The 18,786-nt window shown below is 35.2% G+C and overlaps 1 protein-coding gene across 3 annotated transcripts in view; it reads right to left on the bottom strand.

Annotated features, from left to right (window-relative positions):
• ORC3 (origin recognition complex subunit 3) overlaps nucleotides 1–18,786 on the bottom strand; it is a 63,065-nt gene that overhangs the window by 21,545 nt on the left and 22,734 nt on the right. For all 3 annotated transcript variants that reach the window (XM_069487653.1, XM_069487654.1, XM_069487655.1), the window contains 4 exons: nucleotides 15,613–15,746; nucleotides 15,078–15,141; nucleotides 3,427–3,543; nucleotides 2,503–2,582 (listed from right to left, as the gene is read on the bottom strand). In XM_069487653.1, the coding sequence (XP_069343754.1) occupies nucleotides 2,503–2,582; nucleotides 3,427–3,543; nucleotides 15,078–15,141; nucleotides 15,613–15,746 (395 nt within the window). The remainder of the gene's footprint in view (nucleotides 1–2,502; nucleotides 2,583–3,426; nucleotides 3,544–15,077; nucleotides 15,142–15,612; nucleotides 15,747–18,786) is intronic.

Below are 18,786 nucleotides of genomic sequence, written 5' to 3'. Positions count from 1 at the left end.
TAAGTGCTTAACAGTAAAAAATATGACATACCATTAACACAGTGAAAAAAATAATGCATTCAGGGAAGTAAACAGCATAGCAGTGCCACCAGAATACCTGGAGCAGCTGTAAAAGAACAACAACAACAAAAACAACAGCAGGCTGAATAAACTGTGTACTGTGTGGCTATGTTTTGGCTGTGACCTGTTACATTAAGTCAGGCGTGGAATTTTCCACCTGTGGTGTCATGTTAGCATTGAAGTCTTAGATTTTGGAGCATTTTGAATTTCAGATTTTCAGATTAAGGATGCTCAACCTGTAAAAAGGATTTTTTTGAAAAATCCTTTAAGCTGCTTCTTACAAAAAAAATTTAAGTTGGAAATTTTATTAGACTGTGTTTCTAATAATGCTTTATCAGTTTTTCTTCCCAAAGAATCAATCAGTGATCATTTTATTCTTTTCCCTCATGACTTGAAGTTTGAAACAGGCAATGAAGAATGTTTAGTCTCCTGAATTCAGGTAATGCCTATTGAGAATGCCTAAATTGAAAAGTGTCCTTGACCTCTTGTCCACATTTAATCTGTACAAAGGAGAAAGAACTAATTCCAGTTGGAGGTTCCAAACTCCCTTCCTCTTTTGTAGTGACCGGACTCTTGCCTGTCCTTGCTGTAGATGCTATATTTGATATCTAGTGGTTTTTACATTTCTATGCTTTTGACTGCCTATGTTTCTGACCCCAGCTTAGCAAAATGACTGAAATCTCACTTTCTACTTTTTGCTTCTGCTTTATTCAGATTCCCAAATCCATATTTTAGATTTTGGCAAAGAATAGAAGGTACAACAGTACCTTCTATAGTAGAAGTCAGACCTATAGTAGAATCCTGGTTCTTTCACCAGCCAAGTAATCTCAGGCAAGTCACTTAATGACTCTCTGTGCTTCAGTTTCCTCAGGGAAAAGTATGGCTAGTAATATCTACCATAAAGGTGTATTACTAGTATTGGATTTGAAAATGTACTGAAAGTGCTTAATATAATGCCTGGCATACAACAAGCCTTCAATAAATGGTGGTTACTATTGTCACCATTACTATTGTTACTCATGTTTCCTTACCCTACTTTAGAATTGGCATTCTTCCTATCCAAGTACTAATCAGGCCTGACCCTGCTTAGCTTCCAAGATCAGATGAGATCAGGCGCGTTCAGGGTGGTATGGCTATAGACAGAATTGGCATTCTTAATCCCTGACTGTACCCCAAGATTACCAGGGCCAGGGAGATTCAGAAGGAAAAGAATAAGTTCTTCCCTGACAGAGGGATCTATGAATTTGGGAACAACTCCCTGGAGAGGAAAGACAATCACTGATCGCAAAGGTTGAAGGAGAAAACCTAGCAAGAATCAAGCTGGTATTTAAAATAGGTGTGTTTACTTGAATAGAAAGCAAAAGAAGTCTCAGAAATATTCCAGCTGAAATAAGTTTATAAATATATAGAAATGTCTTATTGTGATTTTAAAAAATGAAATAAAACAATTTTTCAGTGGCAATCCAGTTTCTATGGGGAGTTATTCTTCCAGATAGCATGAAATTATTTTCCTATCTAAACTACACCTGCTAGATCACTAATATTTGTATTATTAAGTCTCTGGACTTAAAGTGTTTTCAGTGCGAATTTTCTTCCTACTGTACCCATCTGTTCTTTTCTTGTGGGTCCAGAGGAAAACCAAGACTTACTAAATGTTCAGTGTTTAGATTCTTTATAATATTTTCACATAAGCATTTATATCCACTGAGGAAAATTACAAAACTATGTGAGGAAACTTAGCTCACACTTGATTTTCCTTTCTCATCATCCAAGTGGTCATTATTACTATGGAAGACTGAAAAGTCACCACATACATAAGAAGTAAAGCCGAGAAATGCAAATGATAACTTTAAAAGGCATATTTGTCAGGGACAGTAAGTGATCTTTGATACCTAATAATAACACTAAGATATCTTATTTATACAATGTTAGACAAATAATTTATGAATTATCCAATGTTGATGTGGATAGAGCCACCTTAGGTGGGGGAAGACATCATGGCCACTGACTACTCCCTGTTGCTCTTATTCAAGGTCAGCAGTGACCACTGGGTGCATATCAACCAATGATGCTGTTCTTCCACTCCACTCAACCAGGTCAGGGCCACAGTGAGCTCACTTTCTATGACGTCCCTGCCATGATGTCAAGCTGGCTGCATTCAAATGATCCACAGCTAAGCTCTTCTAGTGTAGTGTCAATATTTTACCACAATCACAGGTATTCCTTTAAAAATCACAAGTTCAAATACAAGGTAAAACCCGCAAAGAAATGGATGTTTGCTACATTAAAAACAGCATAAGCTACAAGCATAAATTCAAGACATATACAAATATTCTTAGACACAACATGACTACTTATGAAACTCTTTGGCAGGCAGAGTTCTAGAAGAAGGTGCTACTTACTGGCAGGCTTAGAGCAGACAAAAACAGAAAAAAATATTACCTCAATAGCTGCAGGGCGGATGCATACTCCTCTGAATCCCATATGTTCTTTTCTAAACATATGCAGTACAACTCTCTGATCTGTAAGTGAACAGCACATTCGTGAGGAACCAAAAGTGACACACTAAGTATATATAATACTAGTTTGGCAAAACCATATATGATCGACACATAAAAAATCTTACTAAAAACCATTTTCTTTACATGGCAATAGACTTGGCATATATCACATGGATCAGCCCTTATAAGAACGCAGTTTATATAAAAGTTAAATAAGTAAAATATTGAGATTGGTTGATATCACTGGTCACTCTGCAATAAGAAAATGATAAGGTGAGAAAAAAAGGCTCATTAAAATCTCAATAGCAGAAATCACCTCATAAACAAGTCACTTGTACACACTGGTATTTGTTCTCCAAAACTTTTAGTTAAGGATCTGAAGATTTAGGAATATAGATTTCTTCCATTAATATCTACTCTACAGATGGTTCATAAGTTTATGGTATGAAACAAAGGCCAGCTGATCATAATTTTTCAAGGAGAAGAAGTACTGCTTCTCTTTTAACTGTTGGTGCAATGCAAGGTTAACCATTAAGCATTCTGAGATTGCTTTTTCCAGTTAAGAGTAGAGAACCAACTCTCTTAGTATAACTGACAAAGAAGTATTAAAGTAGGAAAGTTTAAATGCCTCAGCACAAATACATCGTAGGAAGCAACATCTCTGGAATTCATGTGGCTGCAGCTGTGGCCATCTGACCTAAAAATATTGTTTCAATTACATGTGTACGGCTAGAATGGATTTAGATTTTACTCTCCTAAGAACTGGATCCATTTCAAATTCTGATGCCTGAATGTTACAGAAATCAAAGCAAGAAAGTACTAATACTTCTACTTCATAGATTCCAAATGAAGAGGCTTTGGTTACCTGTCGACCCAGCGGGTACTTGGGAAGAGAAGAGGTGAACTTATGAAGACATCTCAAAACCAGGAAGTAATTTGTATGGTAAACATGCAGGTTTTCCAGTAATGATTGTGTTTCCTCCTAAAAAATCACAGAATACATTATTTAATATGTAAGTCAGCTAATAAAGAGCATAATAATAAAATCTACTTTATGGATATACATTAATTTCTGGAAAAATGATAGCAAAGAAGATTCAGAATTACAAATCAACCTTCTTAATTCATGAAAATTTGAAATACACATAAAATCCAGGATAAAGCCTGGGTATTTTTCATTTAGTATTAAGTCTGGTGATATATTACACACACCAGAATTGATACTGTAATTTAGTCTCCCGGTATCTCCAGCATTCCCACAATACACTGGCTGCCCCCAAAATTATTATACAAGTGTGCAAGAGAGCACCTTATAAGATGCCTGCCTGTGCCAATCACCTCATATGTTCCATCTCACCAGCATCAGAAGAGTGAGAAGATCAACAGAGAGCACAGTACCAATCTAGCAGTTGCTGAAGTTCTGCTTCTGATGTACACTTTTCCTAAAATATTGCTAGAGTGTGTTTGAAGGGGAAGACAATAAGACTAGGGCAGAAACACCACAGGTGATTCTGATAAATCCCTGCCTCTTGCTGAGAATCTCCAATACTGGTTTTATTCACTTTACCAATTAAGAAAAAAAAAAACAAACTCAAAAAGAGAAATCTGAAGCCAACAAGCTTTAAAATTTAGAATATAGCAAGTATGATATGGGAGATAGTGTCTTATGAAACCTATGGATAACTATCTCACAAATCAGTTTCAAAAGGTTTTGTGGTGGGGGTAGGAGTATTGTTTTCCAGAACCTCCTGAAATAGTTTACAAATGATTTTAAAACAATATATCCTATCAAGCATTTTTCAGGCCTTAATTCCTCTTATAATTGCTTACTTCTGTAACATTTTCTCAAAAGGATTATGATCTGTGGCATTGTCTTCAAATTTTTTTCTCACCTAAGAAGTCAAAGGACTTTAAATACTGGGCTGTGTCTTTCATTTCAGTAAGATCTTACAGATACTCATTATTTTTAGTGGTCAACCACGCAATAAATACCTCAGATATCAATAAATTCAAGCAAATTTAACCTATATAAAGCAATAAATACATTTTTTCTAAATTCTGATTCACTTAGAAATAAATTCCTTGGTCAACAATCTATGGGTCATTACTTGAAAGCACAGGGCAAATGAAAGAAAAGCTTTTAATAACAAAATGTTTTTTCTTCTCATTATTTGAGATGATTGGTAATATTAAAAATCTAGGTCTCCTATCATAACAAAAGTAGCCATAATAAAAGGGTAATAAAACCACCACTGGGTGAGTATACTTTAACTCTATTTTTATGGTAAGCTATAACATAGAGATTGCATAAAGCCATTACTTGATGTATTCTTAATTAGCTTTTAAACAGGGGGGATATTCTAAAAATGAAATCTACTACAGACTAATAATCATACTTCATGCTACTTGCACAATGTAGTTTCTTTTGCTTTGTGGAGTAATTGTATGTACAAATAACTGGGTGTTGCAGTAGAACTGAGTACCTTCACTGAATTTACTTGGATGAAGAGAGAAAAGAAATACTTTACGGTATAACGTAGCACACTCAAGGAACTATGCCCTGGAATAAATGTGAGATGAGGTATATGAACATGTTTTTCTCCCAGGTGGCCTTAGTTCCTTCATACTTCTCACTGTGTGGTACATCCCTGTACTGAGTAGAGTTTAGCATTTAAAAAATGTTTGGGGTGGTTGTTTTTTTCATACAACATGGCAGACTATTTCATCTGATGCTCAGTTGAGGACATGGAGGTCTGGTTCCAACATGGGAAAAATCTGGCTATGGTACACTTAACGAGAGAAGGTCTGTTGTACCTTTCTAAGGGATTTTTCAGAAGTAATTTTTTTTCTTTTATCCTCAGTCTGCGGAACAGGAATCAGAAGTAATTTTGACCCTCCCACATCTTTGCCTTATGTGCTGACTTTAGAACCCACTTAGGAAAGATTCCATATGAAAGATTCCATTGTTATTTATATCTGTGTTCTTATCAGTTGCAACAGAAAACATCACAAATGATTACCATTTTCTTCTAAGTTCTCTATCATACTAAGATACATATTTGTAAATATGTATCTGCCTTTACTTATCTAGGACAACAATTCCCAGTGCACTTCATGGACATTATTTTATAACTAAAACCTGTAAAAGGTTTTGATGTATAAGAAAATTTCCCATTTAAGATGTTATAGCAGGATCACACTATGCATATGTGAAAATAAAGCCTGTAGAAATTTAATCCTACTTCCCATTCATTTAATTTTTCCTCAGGCATATTTTCTGTACACTAGTCATAGCTATCACCATTTTATTTCATAATTATATTTAGAATGATTTTTTCCATAGAGATACACTTTATCTAGTAATATGCATTATTTCCCAAAGAGATATGCTTTCTCTATTCTTCTTGAAACATGAAGAACTCTTGGTCTTTAATGATTTTTGATACAGACAGACAGGAACAGAAATATTTCTCTGCTGTAAGAAAAAAAGAGCAAATACACAGCAGCCTCTTCACTCTTCCTCAAATATGGCAGACATGCTCCAACCTCAGGTCACTTTCACTTCTCTTAGAGTTCTCTTCCTTGCCAAGCTCTGTAACTTCCTTTAGGTCTTTCCTCAAAATTCACCTTCTCACAGTCAGGGCCTTATCTAACATATCAACTTCACTTCTCACATACATGCAATTTTATACTGCTCTTCTCTGCTTCATTGTTTTCTCTTTTGCACTTATCACTAACAAATATTTTACTTTTATATCTTGTTTACTGTCTGTCTCCCTAATAGAATGTAAGCTCCACGAAGGCAGGAGTTTTGTCTATTTTGTTCACTCTTATTCTCAGCACCTAGATTAATACCCAGCACATACTAGGCTTAAAAACCATTGGTTGAATGAAGAAGTACATTAATGAATGAAGTTCACTAACTAATGAACTCAGTCTCTCTTCTAAATAAGAGTAACCATTTTGTTGTCTCACTAGATGTGGCCTAGATTTCCTAATTTTTCACAAGAAGACAGGACGGGCGTGGTGGCTCACGCCTATAATCCTAGCACCCTGGGAGCCAAGGCAGGAGTGTTGCTTGAGCTTAAGAGTTCAAGGCCAGCCTGAGCAAGAGTGAGACCCCGTCTCTACTAACAATAGAAAAATCAGCCAGGCATGGTGATGCGCACCTGTAGTCCCAGCTACTTGGGAGGCTGAAGCAGGAGGATTGCTTGAGCCCAGGAGTTTGAGGTTGCAGTGAGCTACAATGACACCACTGCACTCTAGACAGGGTGACAGAGTGAGGCTCTGTCTCAAAAAAACCCCACACTTGCAATATACCCTCTTAATTCAGTCACCTTCAACCTCATCAATCCAGTCTTGTATTTATTCAAAAATCATTCATATATTATTGTTTACTTATATGAACGGGCCCCTATCATTACTGAGTTAGTGGCTTTCTTTGGAAGAGAAGCCAATATATATGTAAAACTTATATATAGAGGTAAAGAAAAAATGGCTAGGCTGAATTACATCTGCCATGATGCTTTGCTTTTGCATTTATTTCTCTTTTACTTTCCATAGTATTTATCACTTTTGTGTCTAGAATTTCATGTATGGGGTGAACAGTGTCCCCAAGAAGATTAAACAAAGTATATAAAAACAACCATAAATTTTTATAATTTCTTTTCAATCAATTCACTGATCATTAAAAACTGGTAAAAAACACTATACTGAATTTTAGGATTAAGAGAGATCAGCTGCCTAAGAACACACCATTTTCTCATTTATCATTTTGCTATACACAAGCCTTGTTTTTCTCATTAGAAAAAACTTCTGGCTAGCAGTATTTTTCATACTTCACTTATCATATTACTGCTGTCTAATAGAATGACAAATCATAGCTTTCTCCTAGTTCTTATGTGGCATAAGTGCTAGTCTTTCATCTATCTCTACCTTTTTTTCCCTCAGTACTCCTACTCCATCAGTTCAGATCAGGAGAAGCACTTTTGAAGGGTTTGGATTTAAATTATTAATTCCTGACATAGTAGGCTAAATGCCTAGCTGACTTGATTAAATTTGTTTTCCTTTTTCCTTATCTTTTCCATTTATTGTTTTTTTCTAAGAGATTTTCTCCCTCCTTTAGGTCTGTCAAAAGAAACAGAAAGAGGTGGGGGCAAAGGTGAAAGGCAAGTCTCCATCAAAGATATTAATTTTGTGCCTTTTGTTTATGAATCACCATGATAAGCATACTAAATGGTCAAAAGAAGTCCCTGCTCTACCACTAACTTGCTCTGTGACCTAAGGTATTTCACTTCCTTTCTTATGGCAATAGTTTTTCATTTGGGAAATGAGGGCAGTAAATCAGGTTATCTTTCTAATAATATATTACAATTCTAAGAAGTTCAATATTTATTTCTCCTTCTCAATGGATTTAAAAACTAGTTGGGCAAATAGGTATAAAGATATGAAACTTAATTAGTCAGAATAAAACTTTAAATGCCACCTGAAAGATACTGAATCTAACTTTTCCACATAGCACAAAGATTTTTAGTATTTCATCAGTTGTACATGGCCTTCTAATGTCCCTCCCTAGCTTGAAGTTCCTAGTGATATCTCCTACAAATGTACATGGTTCAGTCAGCTGGATTTTTAAATTTAAAAGTACACTTTTAAAAAACTCATTCCCGAAGTTTATTAAATTCAAAGCTGGCATATAGTTTTGAAGCAGTATCTAAGAAACTAATAGGTCTGTAATTTCGAGGGAGTTAAAGGTTTTTTAAAAAAATCTTTAGTCCAAAGGAAAATTGAGCTGAATCATTTGTTTAGGTGGGAATTTAACAGATTAGTTCTACACTTAAGAAAATGAGGCAATGGGAAATAATAACAAACGCTTCCATCTGGGGAGTCACTCTAGTTTGGTGGTTCTCAAAGAGTGGTTTCCAGACTTATCAGCATCAGCATAACCAGAGACCTTGCTAGAAATGTAAATTCTTGGGCCCCATGCCAGAGCTATGAAATCAGAAACTCTGGGGATAAAGCCCAGAAATCAGTGTTTTAACTGGCCCTGCAGGTACTTCTTATGCACACTAAAGTTTGAGAACGGCTGGTTTAGTTCATCAGAGCAGAAAGCAAAGCATATTCTTAGAGCAAAACAGTCAAGATACAAAGAGCGTAAATTTCTTTGGTGTATACTTTGAAGTCTATCTCTTAGAAAGCTGAGTATAGAAAATGGGTACAAAATGAGACACTCTAATTGTAGGCATGTTTATACAACTATGTAACACAGAAATATATAGAGCATGTATAATACATAATATATATAAAATGATACATTCATATTGCTATCTAAATTTTCTATGATAGCAGAAAAGTCATAACAGTAATATTTATTATTTGCATTTACAAAAGTTTTGTTATAATTGTTTTCAAGTCACTTTCACTTGCTGAACAAACTCTGCTTGTCACTAACCCTATGAAGAAATCATACTAGAAATTAATACCCTACTTTATATATAAGAAAATTGAAACTTAAATAAGGTAAGTGATTTTATTAAATACACATAGCTAATGAGTAGCTGGAGTTCAAATATAAGAATTGTGAGATCAAGATCAGAATTTTCCCCTATTACTGTGCAGTACATACAATTGATTGTCATGTATTCTCACAAAACTATAAAAAGAGAAGCACTCAGATGTACAAAGAAGAACTGGTACCAAGTCTGCTGAAATTCTTTCAAAAGATCAAGGAGTGAATCCTCCCTGATTTATTCTGTGAAGCCAGTATCACCCTGATACCAAAGCCAGTAAAGGATGCAAAAAGAAAACTATAGACCAATATACCTCATGAACATAGATGCAAAAATCCTCAATAAAATACCAGCAAACTTGGACAGAGGTCGGGGCTGGGTGGAAGGGATGGGTGTATACCTACTTGATGAGTGCGATGCGCACTGCCTGGGGAATGGACACGTTTGAAGTTCTCTCTGGGGGGGATGGGGTGGGGGGAGGGGAGGAGTGCACACCTACATGATGAGAGTGATGTGCACTGTCTAGGAAATGGACACAACTAAAGCTCAGACTCGGGGGGATGGGGAGGCATGGGCAACGTATATAGCCTGATCTTTTGTACCCCCTTGATGAGCTGAAAAACAAACAAAAAATAAAAATTAAAAAAAAAAAAAAAAAATACCAGCAAACCAAATCCAACAGCACAACAAAAAGATAATTCACCATGATCAAGAGGGTTTTATCCCAGGGATACAAGAATGGTTCAACATATGCAAGTCAGTACATGTGATTCACCATCTAAATAGAATTAAAAACAAAACCGTATCATCTCAATAGATGCAGAACAAGCATTCAGAAAAATCCTGCATCTCTTCATGATAAAAACCCTTAACAAATTAGGTACAGAAGGAACATACCTCAAATTAATGAAAGCCATATATGACAAACCCATACCCAATATGACACTGAATAGGGAAAAGTTGAAAGCATTCCCCCTAAGGACTGGAACAAGTTAGTATACAAGGATGCCCATTCTTATCACTCCCATTCAACATAGTAGTGGAAGTCCTAGCCAGAACAATCAGGCAAGAGAAAGAAACAAAGGACATCCAAACTGGAAAAGAAGAAGTCAAATTATCTGATTGCTGATGTTTCTTATACCTAGAAAACCCTAAAGACTCCTCCAAAACACTCCTAGATTTGATAAATTCAATTAAGTCTCAAGTTACAAAATCAACATACATAAATCAGTAGCATTTATATACACCAATAACGACTGAACTGGGAACCAAACCAAGAACTCAACCCATTTACAATAGCTGCCAAAAAAATTAAAATATCTAGGAACATACTTAACCAAGGAGGTGAAAGATCTCTACAAGGAGAACTATAAAACACCAATGAAAGAAATCGTAGATGTGACATAAACAAATGGAAAAACATCCCATGCTCATAGAAGAATCAATATTGTTAAAATGACCATACTGCCCAAAGTAATGTACAGATTCAATGCAATTCCCATCAAAATACCAATGTCATTTTTCATTTTTCACAGAACTAGAAAAAACAATCCTAAAATTCGTATCGAACAAAAAAAGAGACCATACACCTAAGCAAAAAGAACAAAACTGGAAGTAGCACATTAACCCAACTTCCAATTATACTACAAGGCTATAGTAACCAAAATAGTATGGTACTGATATAAAAATAGACACAAAGATCAATGGAACAGAATAGAGAGAACCCAGAAATAAAGCCATATACCTACAACCAACTGATCTTAGACAAGGCAGACAAAAATATACACTGAGAAAAAGACACCCTATTCAATAAATGGTGCTTGGAAATTGGATAGCCATATGCAGAAAAATGAAACTGGATCCTTATCTCTCACTATATACAAAAATTAACTCAAGATAGATTAAAGACTTAAACGTAAGACCCAAAACCATAAAAAAATCTAGAAGAAACCCTAGGAAAAACTCTTCTGCACATTGGCTGAGGCAATAAAATTATGACTAAGACTCCAAAAGCGAATGCCAACAAAAACACAAATGGGCAAATGAGACTTAAATTAAAAAGCTTCTGCACAGCAAAAGAAATAATCAATGGAGTAAATAGACAACCTACAGAATGGGAGAAAATATTTGCAAACCATTCATGTGACAAAGGACTAATATCCAGAATCTACAAGGAACTTAAACAATTCAGCAAGAAAAACAACTCCATTAAAAAGTGGGCAAAAGACATGAACATTTTTTCAAAAGACGACATGAATGGCCAATAAACATATGAAAAAATGCTCAACTTCACTAATCATGAGAGAAATGCAAATTAAAACCACAATTAGATACCATCTTACTCTAGTCAGAATAGCCACTAGTAAAAAGTCAAAACACAATAGATGTCGATGTAGATACAGTGAAAAGGGAACATTGACATGCTTTTTATGGGGATGTAAATTAACACAACCCAGATGGAAAACAGTACAGAGATTTCTCAAAGAACTAAATATAGACCTACCGTTTGATCTAGCAATCCCACTACTTGGTATCTACCCAAATGAAAAGTCATTATATCAGAAAGATAACTGCACTTGTACATTTATGACAGCAAAATTCACAATAGCAAAGATATGGAATCAACCTAAGTGTCCACCAACTGATGAGTAAATAAAGAAAACGTGGTGTACATATACACCATGGAATACTACTTAGCCATAAAAAGAAAGAAATGTCTTTTGTAGCAACTTGGATGGAACTGGAGGCCATTATCCTAAGTGAAGTAAATCAGGAACAGAAAATCAAATACCACATGTTCTCTCATATAAGTGGGAGGTAAACTATGGGTATGCATGATCCTACTGAGTGGAATAATAGACAGTAGAGACTCCAAATGTGCTAGGGTGGGAATGGCTGAGGGATAAAAAATTACCTATTGGGTACAATGTACATTATTCAGGTGATGGGTACACTAAAAGCCCAGACCTCACTGCTATACAATATATCCATGTAAAAAAACTGTACTTGTACTCACTAAATATGTTGAAAGTTTAAAAAAAGGAAAAAAAGAAAAAGAAAACAGTTTATGATGCATTGGGGTCTGAGAAAGCATACTTACATTTACCTTTTATTGCTGGATTTCTCTACTTGCCCTATTAGGGCCCAATGGGAGAAAGAAACATGTTCTAATAATATGTTCTCAACATTTACTTACAAACATGTTTCTCTGTCAAACTCTTCCACTCATTGAAAGAAAACCGTTTATGATGCCTCTTAAAGAAAGCATGCTGGCTGGGTGTAGTGGTTTATACTTGTAATCCCAGCACTTTGGGAGGCCAACGCAGGAGGATCACTTGAGTCCAGGAATTTGAAAGCAGCCCTGAGCAACATAGTGAGACTCTGTCTCTACAAAAAGTAAAAAAAATTAGCAGGGCGTGGTGGTGTGCACCTGTAGTCCCACCTACTCAGGAGGCTGAGCCAGGAGGATTGCTTGAGCCCACGAATTTGAAGTGACAGTGAGCTATAACTGGGCCACTGTACTCCAGCCTGGGCAACAGAGTGAGATCCTGTCTCTAAAAAAAAAAAAAATTTAAATAGAAAAAGAAAGCATGCTTACATTTGCTGTTATTGCTGGATTTCTCTATTTGGCATACTAGGGCCCAATGGAGAAAGAAACATGCATGTTCTATTATTAAGAAGATACTAAAGGTTAGCTTAGAAAAGTGTTTCTTTGCGAAACACTTCCACTCACTGAAAGAAAACAATTTACGATGAATCTTTAGGAAACCATGCTTACATTTTCCTTTTATTGCTAGATTACCTACTAGGGCCCAGTGGAAAAATCAACATGTTCTGGTAACATTAAAAAAACAGAGAAGCATTATAATTATAATTAGAATTAGAATAAAGTATTAAAAAATTAATTTTCTTCATAGACATCTTCTGTCCTTTGAATTTAGTAGGTAGCCATACAGGTAACTTTTTCAGGTTAAGGGTACAAACCTTTTTGCTCCTTCATAGTTTTCACTGTGTAAGTTTCAAAAAAAAAAAAAAAAAATGTCCTTAAATGACAAAATATGCAATCCTAAAGTGAATACAGCAAAGATAATAACAAACAGGGCTCATAGTGCATTAAGTACAGTATAAATAAATGCTTCGAAAATATACAAAAAGTCACTGAAAAGCAGAGATAAATGTCAGGTTATTTCTATAATAGACTAACCTAGAAATCTCTCTTTGTCATCTCAGTGGTTAAAAGTACTCTAAAAAAATCTATTCCTGGCATTTGAAAATACACTCTCACAGAAAGGTCTAGCAGGAAATGTACTTTGCAACTAGCTGACTCAGCAGAGAGCTAATCTAGCTAATCTTAAAAGACTCAATAAACATGCACGCATTCTTTCCCACTGGTTCTTAAATTTCCTCTCTATCAAAATAACCTGCATTGGGGTCTGAGTACTTCCTATACTGCTCTGAACTGGTTACAGAGATTAAAATGCTTACTGAATCCGATCTAGAAGTAATTTTATATTACAGCCCAGTATGGATTCTGCATTAGAAACAATGTCTAATAAAAACCATTCTCAATATTTTTTGAGAATTTACAGTGGAAGTAAATTTGTGTTTAGAACTATACAGAGCATATGCCCTCTAGAATTTCACATTTTTAAAAATACTTTTAATTTTCTAAATTGATACATAATAATCATCCATATTTTGGGGGCATAGGATCTAACAAATTTTGTTCAAAATTTGAAAATAGCATATATAAGCAAAACTGACATTTAGCACTAGAGCTTACCTTACACTCATCTTAATTTTACTACAATTTCCAAACAACTTTTCCCTAAAACAGGCATGAGGAGTAAGAAAATAAACGTGACATTTTGCGATGTCCATCAGTTTAAGGGATTTATTTAAAAAAAAAATGAAGGCACATACATTCAATAAAATGGTATGCCACTCTTCAGTACTAATATGGAATGATTTCCAAAATTAAGTACAAAACAAGATGAGGTGCAGAATAGTGTGTATGTTTATCCTCTGTCAGAAGGGGGAACGCCCAAAATTTATATAATTACTTGTATATATGGAGACTATCCCTGGAATGATACATAAGAAACTAGTAACACTGGCTGTATCCAGGGAGGGGAAGTGGACAGCTGGAAGAGAGAGATGAAAGGAGGCCTTTTCTTTTCACTGTATATTATCTTCGACTTTTGAATTATGTACCATGTCCAAGTATTATTTATTTAAGAGAAAAAAACCCTCCCTTCTTTCGATATCTCTATGTTTTATGGCTAACTCATAATTTTCTAAGCTCATTACTTCTTAAGCTGCCTGACTTGTATATGCTTTAATTATGACAGCCTTTAAAATGAGACTGCCTGCATATTCCAAAACTGCTATGTGGAATGAGATCCATAGAGCAGATCTCTATAGACCTAACAGTTTTTTTTTGAGACAGAATCTCACTCTGTTCCCCAGGATAGAGTGCAATGGCATCATCATAGGTCACTGTAGCCTTCAACTCCTGTGCTCAAGCTATCCTCCTGCCTCAGCCTCCTGAGTAGCTGGGACTAAAAGCACACACCACCACGCCTGGCTAATTTTTTCTATTTTTGGTAGAGACAGGGTCTCACTATGTTGCCCAGGCTAGTCTCAAACTCCTGGCTTCAAACAATCCTATACCCTCGGCCTCCCAAAGTGCTAGGATTACAGGTGTAAGCCACTGCATCTGGCCAAAAAAAAATGCTTTTAAAATAGACCAGAAGAGAAACTAGGTCTTCTAGTTAATGTTTTTTCCTTGATTTAAAAAAAAGTCTTATATTATAGAGCTGAGGTTTTGTGTCATCTTTAATATGCACATTCTTGACTCTCAAGACACGGTACTTCATTGTGCAAACATTAAATGTACAGATGTTTTATAAAATTAACTTGATAAATGTTATGTACATATTCTTTTTCATGAAGGAAAATACTAATAAAGAGAATGAAACTCAAATAAACACATTCACATTCCTACCTTCAAATATTTCTCATTGGTCAATAGTGCAACTTGCTTTTCTGAAGCTTGATTTTCCACGTACCTAAAATTTTACCATCCCATACACAAAAAGAGAAAATTAAGCATGGTACATATTTAAATAGCATACTGGGAAAAAGAACTACCTAGATTGCTGGCCACATTTTTTTCATTTCTTCTCAAAAATAAACGCAAGACAACAGTCATGGTTTAATGGTAATTTTTAACTCCTTCAATCAATTGTACTTCATAGTTTAGGGGTCTAATCATAAATAAAAGACAGAAACCCCATAAATAGAAAATGTTATTTCTTAAAAGTAACTCCAGAGAACTTGCAAATTATGTCCCTTTGTAAAAATATTTTTCATTATGCCAAATTTTCAAATTCAACAAAGAAAATCCCACAATTAAAATTTATTTATTTAATTAAAGGTTATTATGTCTTTCCCCCCTTCAGATATAAATGGATCTGCGATCCCTTATTTTGTCCCAAACTCTAGTATGAGATGTATTAAATATATACTTCTTTTTTTACCTCCTAAATGATGGAAGATGTCGAATGTTTTCACATTGATTATCTGATAAAAAATTTATTCTTCTCTTGGCTTCTGGGAGATTACAGCACAGGACACTTAGGGGCTGGGAATAAAAATGCTCTAATAGAGAAAGCTAAAAGAAATGTGAAGATTAAATATATTTATTATATTTTGGCAGAAATCTTTTGCCTTATGTCTGCTCAATTTTAGGTTTTTTTTTTAAAGAGCAGAAGTATTTATGGCACTAATATATTTAATAATGTCACAACACTGTAAAAACATAAATGGCTATATAATTAATATTTTAAGGCTACAATTTTGTGGAAAAGGTCAGAAAATGGCAATCTCTGAAATACAAACTAAAAGAAACTAATATAAATGGATACATTAGCTATCTGCAGGAACAACTCACAACAATTATAAATGTGGTGAGGATGGGACTGAGCTGTGACCTATGGTGCCCCAGTACTTACAAGAAAATATTAATACCAATCTAAAGTCAGGGTACAAATTGTTCTATTACAATAAATAAAAATGCTACAATGGTAAAAGTTGTGCCTACTGATTAAAAAGAATAATGAAAATTTATCTTTTCAAATTCAGTTGTTTTCCATGAAGGAAAATATGGTACAGTATCTGGTAGATATATATTCTAATAATAGAATGCTGTGGGCTCCATAGTAGAAGTGAGGATGATATTTTCCAGATTTTAACATAACTTTCAAGAGATAACTCATGAGACTATCCAAATGTTTATTATTCTGAGTCTAAGCAACCTTCAGCATAATCAGTTTGGTTTTTTCGAATACCCTAATACTGGAAAAATGGTTTCTTAGATAGTGAAGAAAACATATTCTGGTCACTGCAAGATAGCATTTCCCATCACAAATTAATAAATTAGCATACTATGTTATATAGGTATTTGGTTGGCATGAATCAGCAATCTTGAACTTGATCCTTCCTGGGTGAACTGATAATGAATTTTTGAGCCTATAGAGCTGAGGATCAGATACCTGATGCTAGAGGAAATCCTCCAAAATAGTCCAATCTTTAAGGCTGGAAGGCAAAAGGCCAGCCTAACTTAGAAACAAGTACAAAGTAGAAAGTAACTGTTCATGTTAAGTGCTACATTATTTTTGTACATATTGACATAATTTTGTTTCTTATCTTTTCCAATTTATGAAAGTGATAATTATTTATTCCCATGTTAACACTTCTTTTTAGACATGAGAAAAATAAAAACCTAACAGGATAAGGGACTTGCTGGAGAAGAGAATGGGAGTAAGTCACATCAGTTATAGTAGAGCTATAAACAGAGTAAGAATGTATTATTATTCAATTATTTTATACAAGTGGTTTTTCAATATCTGGATTAATTCATAAATTGGTTAACAATATATCCACCTAATGAGGGAAAGCCTCATTAAACATATACAGAATGATTTTATGCCCTGTTGTATCTCTTATAGAAATCAGGACTTAAAAATACTTTCCATTGATGACTAGCAAAACTGGGCCGGATACATTGTTGGCTCACGCCTGTAATCCTAGCACTTTGGGAGGCTGAGATGGGAGGACTGCTGAGTCTAGGAGTTCTAGACCAGCCTGAGCAATACAGCAAGACCCCATCTCTATAAAGAAACAGAAAAATTAGCTGGGCATGGTGGTGCACACCTATATAGTTCCAGCTACTCAACACATTGAGGCAGGAGGATCACTTGAGCCCAGGAGTTTGAGGTTGCAGTGAGTTGTGACCACACTACTGCACTCTAGCCTGGGCAACGGAGCAAGACCCTGTGAGGGAGGGAGGGAAGGAGGGAGGGAAGGAGGGAGGAAGGAAGGGGAAAGGAGGGGAAAGGAGGGAGAAAGAAAACTGGGCAAAAGGGGTCTAAAGATTCTGGCCATTTATTAGTGATGTGACCTTGCCCAGACTACTTAACCTAAATCTCAATTTCTTCATGTACAAAACTGAGGATAATAATATGTATTAATAAAACAATATAAATATTTTATTAAAGTGCTAAACACAAAGGAGGTACTTAGTAAATTATCAGGAACCTATAAAATCATCTAATCTAATCCCCTATCTTACAGATAAAGAAATCTGAGACACAGAAAGATTAAGTAATGTGGTTAGTAACCATTTCTTGACTCACTTTCTCAAGGTTTTTGAGACTACAGGTTATATTCCCCAAAACCCTTTTTTTCCCTTCAGTGGTACTCTATTTTCTATTGGCTGTCATGTTTTTACTCTTCTTTTCTATTGCTTACTCTTACACGTCAGCTTGCCTAGGTTGCTACTCTTAGCCTTTCCTCACTTCTGGGTTATGCTCCATACTCATCACATGACTTTAACCATCACCTTCTAATAATAAATACTAAATATCTCTTTCCAGTCCAAATCTTTACATGTACATAGCATGTAAGCCTGAGCATCTAATCTTTATATCCAACATACCCTTAAGTTAACCAAATATAAAAAGAAACTCATCCTTTTCTCAAAACAAACTTGCTCTTCTCTCTGCATTAACATGTACACTTAATAAATGGCTCCAAGCCATCTGCCAAGCTACAGTCTATGTGTCACCTTGCTCCTCTCTTACACATGCTATCATCCACTTAGTCACCATGTTCTGTGGATTTGATCTCATCCCCTAATTTGTTTCCCCCTCTCTAGTTCCACTATCATTAACTCAGTTTAGGTCCTTGTCACAGCTTGTCTTGATTACTGTAATAACATTCGAACAGATCTCTCTTTCTCTACTGTCACCTTTGCCTGAAATGCTTTCCAATTTTGACCATGCTAGTTCCTGTTCCTCAGGATATACTTCTGCTCTCCTATGGAATCCCAAAGTATTTTTCTTTCATAGTGCTGACTACTCAGAACTATAATTGTGGGTTTACTCTTCTGCCTCCTTCACTAGACAATGAGCAATTTGAAGGCAGAGATTTCCTTTTCCTCTGTATCCCCAGGGCTCAGCATAGTACTTGGTTCAGAGTAAGCTCTTATTAAATATTTAACAGGAGTAAATAAGGGGATGAATGAAATGAAGTGGGTAAGAGAAGTAATTTAAAAAGTTGTATCTCAATATCACTTAAGTTCACATATTGCTAAGGTAAAAAATATTTTCTTTCTTTAAAAAACTCCTTTTAAAAAGTTGAAGGTGGAATAA

Source organism: Eulemur rufifrons, chromosome 15 (genome assembly GCF_041146395.1).
Source record: "Eulemur rufifrons isolate Redbay chromosome 15, OSU_ERuf_1, whole genome shotgun sequence".
NCBI classification, from domain to species: Eukaryota; Metazoa; Chordata; class Mammalia; order Primates; family Lemuridae; genus Eulemur; species Eulemur rufifrons.
Note: the sequence above shows the minus strand (reverse complement) of the source record. Positions and strands in the feature narration are given on the sequence as shown.